The sequence below is a fragment of the Alosa sapidissima genome, chromosome 24, assembly GCF_018492685.1.
Source record: "Alosa sapidissima isolate fAloSap1 chromosome 24, fAloSap1.pri, whole genome shotgun sequence".
In the NCBI taxonomy this organism is placed as follows: Eukaryota; Metazoa; Chordata; class Actinopteri; order Clupeiformes; family Clupeidae; genus Alosa; species Alosa sapidissima.
In genome coordinates this window covers 17,774,443-17,791,097 of record NC_055980.1, presented here as the reverse complement: position 1 = coordinate 17,791,097, position 16,655 = coordinate 17,774,443, and the positions used below count along the sequence as shown (strand labels likewise).

General features: G+C 42.8%; 1 protein-coding gene across 1 annotated transcript in view; it reads right to left on the bottom strand.

Annotated features, from left to right (window-relative positions):
- Positions 1-2,897: 2,897 nt before the first annotated feature.
- The window catches only part of hectd2 (HECT domain containing 2), a 46,896-nt gene continuing 33,138 nt past the window's right edge, over positions 2,898-16,655 (bottom strand). Inside the window, exons 16-21 of the mRNA XM_042083343.1 lie at positions 13,197-13,271; positions 12,745-12,832; positions 11,920-12,026; positions 6,433-6,548; positions 5,422-5,565; positions 2,898-4,445 (exon numbers count right to left, since the gene is read on the bottom strand). Of these exons, the coding sequence (XP_041939277.1) occupies positions 4,325-4,445; positions 5,422-5,565; positions 6,433-6,548; positions 11,920-12,026; positions 12,745-12,832; positions 13,197-13,271 (651 nt within the window). The 3' untranslated portion in view covers positions 2,898-4,324. The remainder of the gene's footprint in view (positions 4,446-5,421; positions 5,566-6,432; positions 6,549-11,919; positions 12,027-12,744; positions 12,833-13,196; positions 13,272-16,655) is intronic.

Here is a 16,655-nt window from a genome sequence, read left to right as displayed (position 1 = left end):
ATGTCCGAGCCTGTACAACTGTTTGGCGACCTACCCATCCGCTGACCCTGTATCACCTGCAGGTGTGGATGTACCAGCATCTTACTCATCAGCGTGCTCTGAGGTCTTTGAAACTCGAGACAGAAAGGTCAAACTGATTACGGAGGGACACAGTCTTCTGATCGGTTCAGGAAGCCGCTGGACTCGAATGTCCCTGGGTCGTTATCACCCCTGAGTGCCTATCAATTGTAGGAAAGGATCCTCAAATGACCCTCTCACCAGCTCCAGTTTAGGCCCATGGTAAAAGCTTTCGAAAAAGGGACCAAAGCACAAAAATAGATTGAAATAGAACATTTAGTCAGTTACTCAGTGAGAGGATAGAAAAGACCTAACTTGATGTGGAAAAGGTCTTTTCTTTTCCGTTTGATTTTCAAGTCGCCCTTGGCCAGGGATCCGATTGTTTACCAACTTGGCTTCAAGATTACAGGAATCACTCTTTAAATTGCAGCATGTGTCCATTGTGGTGTGTGGTACACGTAGCCTACTTGGCAGCGTTTCAGAGCGAGGATATATCTCATAAGCGAGTGCTGATGGCCTTGAATTCCTGCTAAGCTATAGGCAACAGTTCACTGACATACAAAGTAGTCTCCGGTTCTGCTCCCACCTACTTGAATGCCCTCATACAGACATACGCTACCTCCAGACCGCTGCGCTCCTCAGACGAACGACGTCTAGCTCTACCACCGGTACGCTCAAGCCAATCCAAACTTTTCTCATCTGTTGTTCCTCGTTGGTGGAACACACTGCCAGTTTCTACAAGGGCAGGGACATCCTTCTCCATTTTCAAAAAACTCCTGAAGACCCAGCTCTTTAGGGCTAGTCAACACATACGAAACCGATCTTTTTTTCCTCCGTCTTCCCTGAAACCGCATCAAGAATATTTGCGTCCAAACGGATCCATCTCAACACGACTCAACACGTTACTTCATACCCCAGGCCTATAGGTGGCACTGTTTCTTTACAGAAATTGACCAAAGTTTGCGCTTTAAAAACAGACAGAATAGGCTACGGCGAAATGGCTAGTGCAAGGAAACCAGAATTGTTTGTGTGGACTGATGGTGAACTGTCAACTGTAGTCAACTGTAAAACTAATAAACTTTATTTTACGGTTTGTGAAGGGTGCAGTCCCGTCCTTTATTTGGCTAACGCAGGTAGGCCTACTAATCACCTTTACTTTCTTTGGTTGTAGGATAGTCCGTGATTCACATTAGTTTTGGCTATCACCGCAATTAGGCTACTAAACGCAAGGCTTACCCAAGTTCTAGGCTTCTGTCGCCACATTTATAATATTGCTATAAAACCTTCGTTAGTAACAGTCAATACGTTTGCCTGCATAAATCGCGCATTTGCATTCAGTGTGCCACCATCGGCTTAACGTGAGTTCTAAGTGTCTTTGTATGCTTATATCTGATTTCACTCGACTGAATGCATGTATATATGTTGTAAGACATGTAAAATAAATGAATGACACTGGCACTACGCACAAATTAATGTAGCCTAAACTTACACCGCACTTTCCTAATAACTTAAGTTCTCTCGCGTCACTGACAGTAGCTAGAATGCATTAAAAAACACCGGGAAAAAACAGTGTTCAGTCCACCAAGTCATAAGCTATCGGCGCTGCGCAGCACCAGTTGTGATATTTATCTTACGGAGTGTAATCGTAGGTAATGTCATGTATGAAAACTAGTATTGTTAGGCAATACTATAAGTGCAAGTCCAGGGCAGCTGAGGTGTGGCGATGACATCATCGATACACAAGCAGGATGTGCGGGTTCGCTGTCTAAACGAATTCAAACGTGCTACGGTTTCAGATTTCTCCACTCTGGGACCAGGTTTCAGAAAAGTGCGTTTACAGGATTCGTTTGGACGCTCGGCCAAGACGAAGCAAAACCTCTGCGTTTAACCTAAAAAGCGTCTCCGTGTGGACGGGCCCTTAGAGAATATCTCCTCTCATAGCAACACTTACAACAAGTCTTACTGATCCTAGCACTCACCAGCCGTCTTAAACTGACAAGTAACTGTTAAAAACAGCACTCACTGATGCACTTATTCTTACTGTACTCTAATGTTTTTAAATTGTCCTAAAATTGTTGAGAATTGCTCTAAAACTTAAACTGTTTACCATGTTGTTAGTCGCTTTGGCTAAAAATGCGTCAGCCAAATGTAATGTAGGCTAATGTAATGACATCATATACACAGTAATACTATATAGACCCTCTTGCTGGTCTGTTTACAAGTCTGCTGCCATTTAACATACATCTAAGCTGTAGTGAGCCAATATAAAATGTCTCAACAGATGCCTATAATGCCATGTAAAACTTCTTTGGATTAAACATTAGAATTAGGTTAACATTACCCTAATGGATGTTTTGCAGGTGCTTTCTCTGTGTTCTCATGGGAAATAAAACTTATAAAACCTCTGTGTCCAACCGTAATATCTGGGAAGAACAGCCTGTGAATTTAACTAAAGTGTTAATTGCACTGACTGCTGGAGCCAGTGTATGTGGCTTTTATTTCCACAAGTTTAGCTCCAAGGCCTTCTTGCAAAACAATCTCCATAATTCCAGAGGTTTCATCTTCTGCCTCATTTCTGCTGTACCTCTGCCAGAATGCTTTTCTAAATCTGCAATCTAAGTCAGCAATCCTCCTCAAACAATGAATCTCACTCTTATGAGAAAGACAGGATTCAGGAGGACCTTCATGCAAAAGCCCTTTATAACCTAAATACTCTAAATTGAGTTTCAGAGCCTCAAGTTGAGACCACTTCAATCCCCTTACAACCTGGCAACAACCTGTCTGTTGGAAGACAGCATGAGCACAAAGTGGAGCAGAGAAAATAAAGCACAGAGAAAAACTCAAGACTCCTTTGCACCGCAAAGCACTTTTATTCAGCACGTTTTAAAAGGCGTTCACGTCAAAATAAATACATGGCAAATACAACGGTATTCAGTCTTCTGCGTCGAGCCTGGCCATCTCGACAAGGCCTCTTTTTGTTGGGCACAGAGTTTGTGTGGCGTTCTGTTGCCACGGTGACACGGAACCAAAGATAATCTATAGGCACGGCGCTGGAACAAAGGGTCCTTGAGGTCAGCTAACGATATGTGCAAAGCCGAGGCTAGTTATCAATAGTTATCATTATAGAAGTCTGGAGCTATCATGGCCTTGGTGTGTGTACTGCGCACATCTCCACTGAAGTACCATGTGGCTGTGAGCTGTAGTGACTCACAGCACTACACTCGAAGGGGAACCTGACACATGAAGTAAGGTCAGAACAAGGTCGTTGTAAAAACTCCGCAGACCTTTCTGACCACCTGTTTGAGTTGAGGGATCAGACAGACGATCAGTCAGTCAAGGTTGAATTATCTGTCAGACAGCGGAGTGTGGAAGTTGTGGCGGCAGCGCGTTACTCTCAACAAAAGCCACTGGCAGATCCCACTTCACGTAGCGAAACACAGGACAAGCACAGTATCACAAAAAAAACAAATACAAAATCCCTTCAGGCTTAAAGACCTAAAAGGTCGTCAACTTCAAGTACAACAAGAGCAGGCAAAAAGCAATGAAATCTCTTGGTCCATTAATAACACTTAATAACACACAAAAAAATGCTTTGAATTTCTTCATTTGCTCAAATGAACAAGACAACACAGACTGTGACATTTAAAGGGCAAGGTATGTGTCCGATAGCCAACACCAGCCTATAGGTAAGGCTGATCAAAGGTGCGTAGTGAAAATGTGCCGTGTCCCTTTAAGAGACACAGCCAGCTTTAGGCTGACCGATTGTTAGCAAAGTTATTTTTTACCCCGACCAACCCTCTACTGACCCAGATTCCATGCGAGCCTTGACTGTACAAGTGACAGCACCTCAGTGTGTGAACAGTCTCCGTTTACTTGTTACGTAACCAACACTATCTGCCGTAAATGTCAGGTGTTAGATAATACATTTTTGGGGGATATTTTCTTGCTTGGTTTAAAAATGTAAGCAAATCAAGGTATCACTTCTTACATCACGCAATTTGTAACAGAAACAATGGTGCTCGATGATGTCCTCCTAGAGAAATGTGGGTTTTACAGAGGTCAGAAAACAAATAATAAAAAAACCCTCTTAAATAAACTCTAGTATAAAAGTTGTGAATGTGGAGATGTGGGATTCTTTCAGTCTCCTCTGGGACATACCACACATTATCCTTCAAAGAGGACTAAATGTGTCGCACCTATTAGTGTTTATTGACTTAAAAGAAGTGCCTGGAGATCTTCTGATGTTGACCTTCTATGAACTTCTAATTCACTCCAGGCCAAAGCCCTCAGCATTGGAGATGGCAATGGTTAATTTTTGTCGCAGTTCTTTCTTGCTTTTGTAGGGAGGTAGGCAGATCTGGTTGAAACAGGTATGGGACACTGGCAGCCTGGGGAAAGAGACAGGAAGAGTGAAGAATTACATGAAGCATGTCAAAGCAGAACACCATGCACAAAGTACAAGTCTTGGGTTTGTTGTGTATTTGAACTGATCTACATACACAGTAGCTGATTCTGAGACCGATCTGAATAACAGATGTCTAAATCATCAAACATTTATTCCAGTGCACAAGTTATGCCTCAGCACCCTGCAAATATTAACATTAATGTTGATATTACAAAACAGGACTATTAATATCAACATCTGGGCAGACAAAAATAGTCAGGCCATGTGATAATTGACAGGAAACAACCAATCATATTGTATCCCCAAGCTTGTCATCCCCATATCTTTGACACAACCCCCATGGAATCAAACACTCTCTGGGATCTCACTCTCTGGCGACAAAAAAGCATAACACAACGTTCAGACCATAATGATTGTGTTAGTTTCAAAGTTTGTTTGTTGTGACTCATTTTTGTACACTGGAAAGAAATGCACCTATAAAGGATCTTATGTTCCAAACTCCTCTACTCCCACTACAAATATAACAATAGAGGGGGTCAACCATCCTGCTGCCAAACTATAACAAATGTTTTATGTTTTTAGGATGTCCAACACGTTTTCCACTACTACCACTGGTCAGCATAATCTCCACCTGATCTCCTGTGCTCAGTTGTAGCAAATAATAAATTACATCACAGTCATCACTAAAATTGGCAACAAAACTGATGTATCTGACGTGCAGTAAATGTTTACGACTCTAACAACACAATAAATACATCAAAAGTTTAAATCATCAACTTATTTCACTTCTATTGCTCCTGCTGTATATCTGTCCTGGAAATTTGTTTCGCGTAAGATTCCCAGTTGAATGCACCAACTGGACCAAATGTCCTTTTTCAGACCACTTTTGGATGCCTTTCAACACATAAACATCCTTATCTGCAGAGGCAACAGTGCAGAAATGGGGGGAGAGGCCTTACCAGTCGGTTGAGACGTCGTGCTTGGTGATCTTGAAGTTGAGGTCGGCCATGCCTCCCACAGGGACGCGGTCACTTCCTGTGCAGAAGTGGAGGAGGCGTTTCTGCAGCTCCAAAGGGAACGCCAGAACCACATCCCAGAATGCTCTGGGGGAAGGGGCAAGGGCATGGGAGGACAAAATAAACCGTATAAACATGGTAACAGACACAAAGATGACAGGGCTATCAACCAAACAAGACAGGCTTGTTTATTCTGGGCTCTGAGTGTAACTGTAGTTTAATAAGAGAGTTCAGGGGAGCGCAATCTTTCTTGTTGTTTCTGCACACTGTTCACACTCATTGTAAATGCCCCCTTATCTCAGTAAGTCATTTCCATGGGGTTGTCCAAAATGGTTCAACATTATATTTCTAGGATTATGAGCTCAACTAGGGATTAAAGCAACAGCTATGTGCGTGCTTGCTTGTGCTCTGGTGCTCTGAGGAGCGCAGCGGTCTGGAGGTAGTGTATGTCTGTATGGAGGTAGTGTATGTCTGTATGCCCTCATACAGACATACACTACCTCCAGACCGCTGCGCTCCTCAGACGAACGACGTCTAACCACCGGTACGCTCAAGCCAATCCAAACTTTTCTCATCTGTTGTTCCTCGTTGGTGGAACACACTGCCAGTTCTTACAAGGGCAGGGACATCCTTCTCCATTTTCAAAAAACTCCTGAAGACCCAGCTCTTTAGAGAACATCTCCTCTCATAGCAACACTTACAACAAGTCTTACTGATCCTAGCACTCACCAGCCGTCTTAAACTGACAAGTAACTGTTAAAAACAGCACTCACTGATGCACTTATTCTTACTGTACTCTAATGTTTTTTAAATTGTCCTAAAATTGTTGAGAATTGCTCTAAAACTTAAACTGTTTACCATGTTGTTAGTCGCTTTGGCTAAAAATGCGTCAGCCAAATGTAATGTAATGTAATGTAATGTAATGAAAGCCCAATGAACACATGGACAATGTACCGGATGGTGGGGTCAGTCTTGCTGTAGCCCTCGTACTGGGCCACCCTCTGCAGCGACACCATGTCCAGATGGGGGCTTCCACACACCAACACCTCCACCTCCTCCGGTCGCAGCAGCTGCAGGGGAAAACACTCATTAAACTCACAGAAAGGAAGGATGTCGAGTTAAAGTGGACGGGTATTTAGCAGACGCTTTTTTATTATAATTTTTTTAAAATTTAATTTATATAGTATATTTAGTATTTAGTTTTGTTAGTTTTTCTTATCTTCTACTGTCTCTATTGTACAGTGGAGTTTGGTTATATGTTTATACTTATATTTACCATTCTGCTGTAAGTGCATGTTGTGTGTCATGTCTGTACCTTGAATTTCCCCTTGGGGATCAATAGGGACTTGGGAATTAATTCAATCAGATGAATGACCTTCAATGACCGCTGTTCTGCCACAAAGCTATATGGATATGGCTGTTTGACCGACCGAATTATCAGGACTTATGTGGCTCACATATATATGAAATATAGTCTTTTAGTCTTACTGTGTGTCTTTGGCCTATTTATGACAGGCATGTCTGACATTCATATATGGCTTTAAACAATACTTGGTTACACTTTACTTGAAGGTATCTACATAAGAGTGACATGACAGTGTCATGAACGTGTCATAAACGTTTATGACATAATGCTTTTGTCACTCGCTTCTGTCAAGTGTCATTCAGTTTTTGACATGACAAATTAGGGTTAGTGTTAGGGTTATGTCACTCTTATGTAGAAACCTAAGTAAAGTGTTAGCCAATACTTTATTATTATATTTCCAACAGAATACAGCCTAACAGTTCTTTAGTTAGATCAGCTTTATATGGAAAACCTTCAAATAATTAAATTCATCTGTAACATTCACTAGCTCTGATGCCATCATGCAGTGTACAATAAGCTGGTACAAATAACTATAATGCATACAAACAAAAACATTTAGCTAATGTTAAATTCGGGGGTAAGTTAATTCCCCCCACAAAACACCAAAAAAGTCCTTTTTGTATGTAGCAAATAGCCTAGAGATTAGGAGGTTTTACTGTAAGCAGGCACTGAAAAAAGATGCAGATGCACCCCCACCAGAGACCACAAAGCCCCAGGGACTTTGATTTTTCTTAAATCTTGTAGCGAAAGGTATAAAAGTATATAGAAGTCCGCACACTGTTGCTCCCTTTCATTGCAATTTTAATGAGATTCCCAAAACAGTGATGCTTCGAGCTTTATGCTCTTCTTCAGACTTCTGACCTCCACAAAACCCCCACAGGTAAACCAAACCAAATGCCTGGGCATGCCGCTCCTTGAGATGCCCAAGCCCACTGTGAAGCCACTCTATCAGCTGAGGGGTGACGCATGTGGATCCAGCTCAGCATTTTGCCACATCCACACCAAATTCCACACCACACTCCGATTAGAGGCAATATCCCACTGGACCCGCACCGCCTTTGAACGCGCAGTGTGAGGTCATGAGGTTATCTCTTCCACCCTGACTGCTCTCCATTTTGCTGGTTATCTGATTAAGATTAGAGCACAAGGGACCCTCTTCTTGGAATATAGGTCTCTAGGTGGATGGTTACAGTTGACATACTGAAATACACACATGCTGTGTCATAGTTTAACTGTAGTTTAACAGGGCGGAGGTAGCACAGTGGTTAAGGAGCTACACCTAGGGAGTTGCGCTGGGGAGACTAGCCCTTGTAATAATTGACATACAGTATGTAAGTCACTTTGGATAAAAGTGTCAGTCAAATTAATAAGTTCATCTACTGCAGACACTTTGAAATAAGGTTGAATGAGCTCAAGACACACACGCCTTTCCCTGAACTCATCCTAATAGCTTCTCTGTTTGGCTTAACCCTTACAGGTTTGGGTTTTTGAACATTCTAACATAAGATTCCGTTCCGCAACAATTGAATGTTCTAAAATTCTATGTTGAATTCAGACCCATATAAAGGTATATGGCTCTGGTTGAATTCAATGACCCCAGATATTCTTTAGAACGTTCATTTTCCAATATTCCATATAGCTTTAAGGGTTAATAGTAAATACACCCTCCAGGCCTGCCATGTGTGTGCAGTTACTGCTTGTCCACAATGACCCCTGTCACTGCGGTATGCTTGAAATATCAACATGGAGAGGCCCGTGGAGAGATGAGGCTGTAATTTTCCACAGCCATCAAGCAGACGTCATATCATTATATGGAGACAGCAATTCTACTTGAGAGACGCAAACAGCAGTGATTTTGGTATGCACTATTCCCCGGACTCACACTGTGTAACTAATCACAGATCAAACATGACCTCTTTTTATCACTATCAAGCCAGCCCTGTATTTACTCACTTAAATAGATAGATACATGTTATTCTTCATCATCTATCTAGAATTGTGTACACATGTGCTAAAAGGAAAGGAAACAGGAAAGATATAGTGTGTGATGGCAAGGATGTTTACCGACGACATAAACTAACATTGGAAAAAAAGTGATTGGAAAAATTCTATATTTTCACTGCATGCAAGACTCCAACAGCAGTGATCACCTCTGGCGACATTCCTATCTGTCTACAGAGTTATAGAGATCAAAGATAAGACAGCGCCTAGGCCGTAAAACCATTAACTGTCTTTGACAGCACCTTTAAAGCACTCTGTCAATCCATCATGCATACCATAAGTCTTCTGCGTCAGTCATGGAAGTCCATTTTCCCCGATGGAGCAAGACTGCGCTCTTGACCTTAGCTGACTCAGATAAGGCCAGCAGTTACAACAGCTTCATGTACACTAACTTATCAGTATGCAAACCCTACACCCTAAACAGGTGCCAGGTCCACTGACAACGCCTTGAAGTCTGCTCAGTTGCAGACAGACACCAGCTGATGGTGTTGGATGCAATATGCAGCGTGCAATATTGCAACGTGTGTGCACACACACACACACACACACACACACACACACACACACACACAGAGAGAGAAAGAGAGAGAGCGAGAGGGAGGGACATACATACACACACCATAGTGCTTCATGCAGTTACGAAGTTACTGCAAGAAACAACAGTGTCAGAGCATGACATCATATTGTGTTCTGTATAATGCTGAAGCAGTTTTTCAGTGGAAAAAAAATGGGGATTTGCTCTGTCACATGATGCAATATTAATCTCCCTTTGAGGATCAAAGAATGTCTAGCTAGCGTCTCTCTCTCTCTCTCTATCTCTCCCTCTCTCTATTTCCTCAGCCAGGAGTCAGGAACTGCTAGAGGACCCATCTGTCACTCTCCTCTCTCTCTGCCCCCCCCCCCCTCATCACTCCACCTTCACACTCACCTATCACCACACAGCACTTGCACTCCCTCCCCTCTTCACTCAAGCCCCCCCCCCCCCTCCCTCTCTCCTTCACTCAACCTCCACCCTCACAACCCCACCCCCCCCAACCCCCCCTTTAGCACCACTGGTTGAGGCCCAGCTGACCAAAAGCAGATTATGTAAGCCCCTCCCCGCACGCAGTCATCTGTTGCATAACCCTGGATGAAGGGGGGGGGGGGGTGGAGGAGGGGGGAGAGGGCAGGGGAGAGGTCATGATCTAGGGCCGCAGATGGAACGGAGCCAAAAGCGGGTAAGTAAACCTTTTTTTTTTTTCCACTCGTGACTCAGTGTGGAAAGACGACCCGAGTGGCCGGCGCTGCTCCACATGAGGTCTGTCGGGGCTGCCGAGAGGGCCCCCCCCTTCTTTAAATAATGACTTGGCTCGTTAAAGAGAGGCAGGTTCATGTGGCCGCGCACAGACCTTCATGTACGGACCTAAAGATACACCGTGTTTTGTGCTGCACTTTTGCCTCTGTTCTCAAAAGCTGCAGGGGACGGCTGCACGTATGGTTCAAAATACACGTCGCACACGTGTCCTCTCTGTTTTTACTCTGTTTACTCGGTTGATTTTATTTTGTTGTGTTTTCCTTTTGTTGTGTTTTTGCTGGGTGACTTGAGGGCATTTGCTTTCCTGATATGCTGGTAAAAACACTGTCTGAGGGCCGCAATGGGTGGTGTCAGTCTCGTCTGCAATACATTTGGAAAACTACTGAGCTAAACCGAATTGAGCTGCTTGTGGTTTCTCTGTTCTGTTGCTGCAGTTCCCCAACCCCATTGCACCCATATAGAAATAAAAAAACAAATGGGAATTAATAAATTCAAGTGTTTTCTTCCAGTGGGTCTATGCCTGCCAGACGAGTGCCCAAACAGGTACCCAGCAATGCCAGGGCAGACAAGAGGAAATTTCCATGGCCTGTGTTTTTGTGTGAAGCCGAGCGCGAGGAGGAAGCTATATAAGGTAATTGTTCTGCACAGTGGTGCAAGGAAAAAAAAGAAACATTACTACATACTTTTTTTAAAGTGAACAAAGCTTGCACAGCCTACAACAGTACTGTTTGCACTAAATGCATTGAAACACATTGTGTTTTGCAAGCATCGCTGCTGCAACAATCTATTTGTCTATTGCATTATGCATGATAGAGACTCTTTGCCAAACCAATAAGTGCAACCGCAGCCCCTCCATAGTGAAAGTGCAAGAGAGGCTCAGAATGCGAGGGGTGGCTATCTCTGCCTCGGGCTGGCAGCATTGAGGACACTGTCCAGCCCAGACGAGCTCATTAAACCTGACGGAAATGTCACCAACCGAAAGGGACGAGGGACGTGCACACATCCTGAACAGTATGAAGCCCCATGCAGACTCCCTCTGCAGGGAAGAACGGCTCGCTTTGTACAGGGACCCATCTCCTAATTGTTATTCTTGGAGGAGTGTCGGGCTTGTATGTGTTGCTTTTCTTCCAGTGGGTCCCCCCTATAGACATTATATAGGCCTTGCAAAAGAACAGGCTCAGCTCTCTCGGGTGCTGGGAGACTGTAGGGAGGGAGAGAGCGAGTGTGCACATGCATACGTGCGCGCGCACACACACACACACACACACACACACACACACACACACACAAACTTCGTCAGAGGGACAGCTGCCAAGAAAGGGGGCGGGGTGTCTCCCAACACAAAAGCAGCCTTCACAGACTTTATTCACACACAGACACACACACGCACGCACGCACACACACACACACACACACACACACACACACACACACACACACACACACACACACACACACACACACACACACACACAGCCCCAAAACTCTGCCCTCTATCTTGCTTCTCCCGGTCTTGCCATCTCCAAATAACTCTTGGAACATTCTAGAGTTCATGGCGCTTAGCAACACACTGTCACAAACTATTAGACGCTGCATGCAAATGACTGACAATGTGTTGATTACAGAACCTTATTTGTTCGAGGATAGCCTTCCTCATGTTTCCATTTATAGCATGGTAAAAAAGCTTGTCTCTCAAGGGGAACATAACCTTTCAGTTGACTGTTTTTTCTTCGTCTTTTTCACTTTACTTTTTCGGAGCGGAATGGAAACAGTTGCTCACCATGATGGCGTCAGAGGCACACACACTGTGGAATCCATGGTAGAAGGCAGCGAAGGGCTTCTCAATGGACTTATTCAGCAGGAAGTCAATGTAAAGCTGGACGTACTCTACAGGAAATGGGGAGAAGGGGAACACTGAGTATACACATAGAGAGCACCGGCAGGGAGATGCCAGACTGGGGCTGAACTAGGGCCGCATCAGAGGGGCTGAACTAGGGCCTCCTCTATTACACAGTAATATGTATGTATGTATATATATATATATATATATATATATATATTATATTCGCTTTGGACAAAGGCCTCTGCCAAAGTGTTAGTGAGTGACAAAATGTTAGTGAGTGACATTCGAATGAGTTGACGGTCATATTCAAATTTTATGACTATCAACTCATTCGAATGTCACTCAGCAACTGTAGGATGACATCAGTCAAAATGTGCAATGTTCATTTTTTTCCAGAGCTGTATACAGTATATATTCACCGCTCACTATATAGTGCACTGTGTAGTGACTAAGCAGATGTTCCAAACACAGTGACTATCTAAAGTTTACATATGTATACTGTATATAGAGGTCTTGGAGTTAACTATGGTTTGCTTATGCAAAAAAAACAGGCGCATAACTGATGCTGCATCTTTAACAAGTTCAAGCTTATCTTCAAACAGGGCCTAGTGGCGTCCATGAGGGCCTAGTGAGAACCTTTAACATGAGACAAATTATATGACTTGAGTGACATTTTGTGAATTCTTACTGAATATGTACTTGAATATTTTTTATAATTTTGAATTTTGAACCTGACCGTTTAAGTTTTGAGACTCTACTCACCTTTTCTATTCACGTTGGTCACAGGAATCTTATCGCCGCCAGGTTTGAGATTATACGCCTTGATGACACCCATCTCTTCCTGGAAAACCTGAAATGATAGACATTCACTGGAACGGTGTGCCTATTCTTAGCCGTGTTTAATCTAGCATAGAGGAGTTTTACTTTCAAAGACAAAGACAAAACAAACCCAAAAAAGTGCTGTGCATTTTGGCCAAATATTGCACTCAAATGTTGGATCAAGCAAACCACTGAAGCGTACCTCCTAAAGACACTTGTTGGTGTGGTCCTATTTACCTAATCCAAAAAGCCATGAATAATCTCTCAGTAGACTTCTGTGTGCTCGGGCAGAAAGACCTGTAGCCATGTGTAGTGTGTGTGTGTGTGTGTGTGTGTGTGTGTGTGTGTGTGTGCACAAGCTTGCCTGCGTGTGTGCGAGAGACAGATTCTCTGACCTGAAAAGTGGTGTAGAAATCCTCTTCCACGTTGCCTTCATAGCTCAGAAGTTCTGCCAGACCATGAGCAAGATCCTGAAAACAGAATCTTCTGATTAACAACCACAACTGACCACTTCATCAATGTCCACAATACGTAGTCCACAATATGACTGAAGCATCCCTAGCCCATTTGAATGTGGATACATGGTTAGAGACTGATTAACAGTTTAAAGTCAACACTATGTGGTGTCACTGTGTTACTGTTCAATAGCCCAGCTTACACATCTATTATAGTTGATATATAGGTATATATTATCCACATATGCATGTACGCCATGTCTAAAATGTGTAAGCTATTTGAATGTGAACACAGGACCAGTAAATGGACAACAATTGCCATTATGCCATGTACTTCCTGGAAGGCTTTTCAGCCAGCACAAACATATGCGATGGACCATCACCTGTGTTGCTTTAGTGTACCTCCCCAATTTCCTTTGGGCCGGATCCGCATAAAAGCCTTTAGATCCGCCTGTAGCGGACATACGGTATCTGACTGTGGGCCAGGTCTACTCCTGATACAGGTTTCAGCTCTGCTAGCAATGCTGTTTTATCACCGGTTTACAGATTTGTCCCAGGTCCAATTTCCGCAGCTCAACTGGAAGTCAGGAGATGCGTTTAAAATACAAAACACTGATTTGGCCCAAACCTGTGATACGGATATGAGCCGAAGGACCATTTTTTCACAGCAGACCCAGGTGGTAATGATATTAATTAAGGTAAATTGCTAAATTAAGCAGACCCAGGTGGTAATGATATCAATTAAGCTAAATTGACTGTCCTTTCCCTACTTCATTGTCAACTGGCTGCTAAAGAAAGGTATTTTGGAATGGCACAAATTTAGACCATGGGGGTGCACTATGTTCCCATGGCCACTTCATTTCTACAGTAAGGCTGGAAAAGAAGATATAGTTGGCTCAATATTGATCATATGTTCGTTTCATTATTTTTATTATTACCTAGCAGTGGTAAAAGTAGTCAATTGTTGTTTGTGTCAGATCTGACAGTGCTATGAAACAACCCCATATTCTTGCCACGCATGCAGAAGTCCAAGCAGTAATGTTAATCAAGGATCTTTGGTTTGCTCACTATCAATCTTTTGACATGATTTGCCAGCCTGGGTTTGACTAGGACAGCCCAACTTTTCAAGGTAGTATCTGCTTTTTATCTCTGTTGGTTTATTCAGAGACAACAACAAGCAACCGAGCGATTGATAACTTTACTATTATTTTCCAGCAACAACAACTAGCTTAACTTAAACAAAACAGCCATCACAATAACTATTTTGGAAAAAACTACGACGGAGTATTAGGGCCACACATGAAGGAAAAAAATATTTTTGCCATGACGAGATTAAACTCGACATGTCGACTTTAAAGTCGCCATGTCAACATTAAACTCAACATTTCGAGAATAAAGTTGAAATATCATGTCGACTTTAATCTCGACGTGTCGACATTAAACTCAACATTTTGAGAATAAAGTTAGTTTGGAGAGAGAACGACCGCTCGGGACGATTGAAAGGGAGGACGAATGAAACAATGCAACAAGTGCAACAATGATTCAGAGTGTTCGAGTGCAACAATGATTAGACATAGGCCTATATCATGTGGACAAAACATAGAACATATTAACCTACGTTGCTCAGCCAAATACTTTGCTGTTAGGTCCTTATCACGGAGTTACAGGCGATAAATGCGATGGTCAAAAGTAGCCTAAACGTCATAGCGGTTTATTTATTTATTGTAGGCCTATTATTAAAGTGTTGTTCTAAACATTTAGTTGTTGCATCTAAATGTTCAACTTCATGCTTATGCACTAGAGGCATACTAGGCGCTCTCCAATCCTAGACTTTCACGTTGCTTGTTTGTAATGGATGCAAAACAACCCATTGCTGAATGTCTATGGAGGGACGAATGAAGCTGTCCTCCCGACCACCCCATGTAGGCTAGTAGCCTACTTGCACACATATGCACACAAAGTGTATAAATAAAGTGCATGCACACATATTCTCTCACGAGATCAAAATAGTATATATGCTTAGGCTATACCTGTGTTTCTTGCCTCCTATAGGCTACGTATTGCAGGTGAGACATGGAAAAGCAGTTTTAGAAAAATTAGTTTTGCCATGTTATCCTATGGAGAGTGACGCCCGTGGGTCATGAAGGGCAGTTATTTGGATGTGCAGTGGCCTTAACCACGTAAAACAGAGTGAAATAACATTTTGTATAGAAACATCATTGGATACATATATTGTTCTAGCTATTTAGCCTAAACGGCATAGTTTCCATAACCGCGAGACAGCACTTCACGATGACGGCAATGATAGTTAACAGACAAGACGCAATCTATCTGAATATCTGCAATCTATCTGAAATAACACCATATTGTGTATTAGTGTAGGCTACATAGCTTAAACTGTGTAGGCAGTAGGGCCTATTGCGAGTTTAATGTCAGCATGTCGACTTTAAAGTCGACACGTCGAGATTAAAGTAGATATGATATTTCAACTTTATTCTCGAAATGTCGAGTTTAATGTCGACATGTCGACTTTAAAGTCAACATGTCGAGTTTAATCTCGCCATGGCAAAAATATTTTTTCTCTTCATGTGTGGCCCTAATACTCTGTCGTAAAAAACAGTGATAACGCTAACTGATAAAAAACGAGTGTAATTGTGACTTAGGCTATTTGCAAAAAGGAATAAATGGCTAATGTTTATTTTGTGTTGTTTCAGATTGACCATGGAGATGACTGAGGAAGACAGCCTGAATATCGATGGGAACAGTGGAATTAACACGACTTAAACTTTGTCTGGGATGGCACTTCTACAGGCAGGTTGTTGAATAAAAAAAAAAATAAGACACTTATGTGTAAAGTTTTTTTACCCCCCTTGTGTTTGTAGCCTAGCTTATGTTTATCAGTTGAGCTGTTGGGAAAACGTTACGAACTTTAGCCTGGGTGAACCTATAACGAACCTGTTAGCAAATGTGTAGCAAACAGATTTTTCAGGATAATTAGCCTTAATTACCAATCACATTTCACATGTCAAATAAAGCCAGCTGATGTCTGATAAACGGGTCCGTACCACACACAATAAGCGGACCCGTATTGCATATGATAAACAGATCTGGAACACGTCAGTAACACGGACTACCATACGGAACTAGGCCAGTCTTAGCCCTTATTGGTACCAGATCCGTCAAACGGATCCAGGCCAATTTTGGACCGATGTGCGTTTGGACGCCGGATCAGGTCCATTATGCAGATCCGTGCCGGACGTTGTGGTAGGTGTGGCCCAGTTCCGTCCCAGTGTATGTTTGCTATCTGGGCTGTTTACACAGACTTGGTTTGGGTGTTGCACCTAGTGAATCAGCATGTGAAAATGCTGAAGGATTTATGCGTGTGTCGAAGTAGAATAA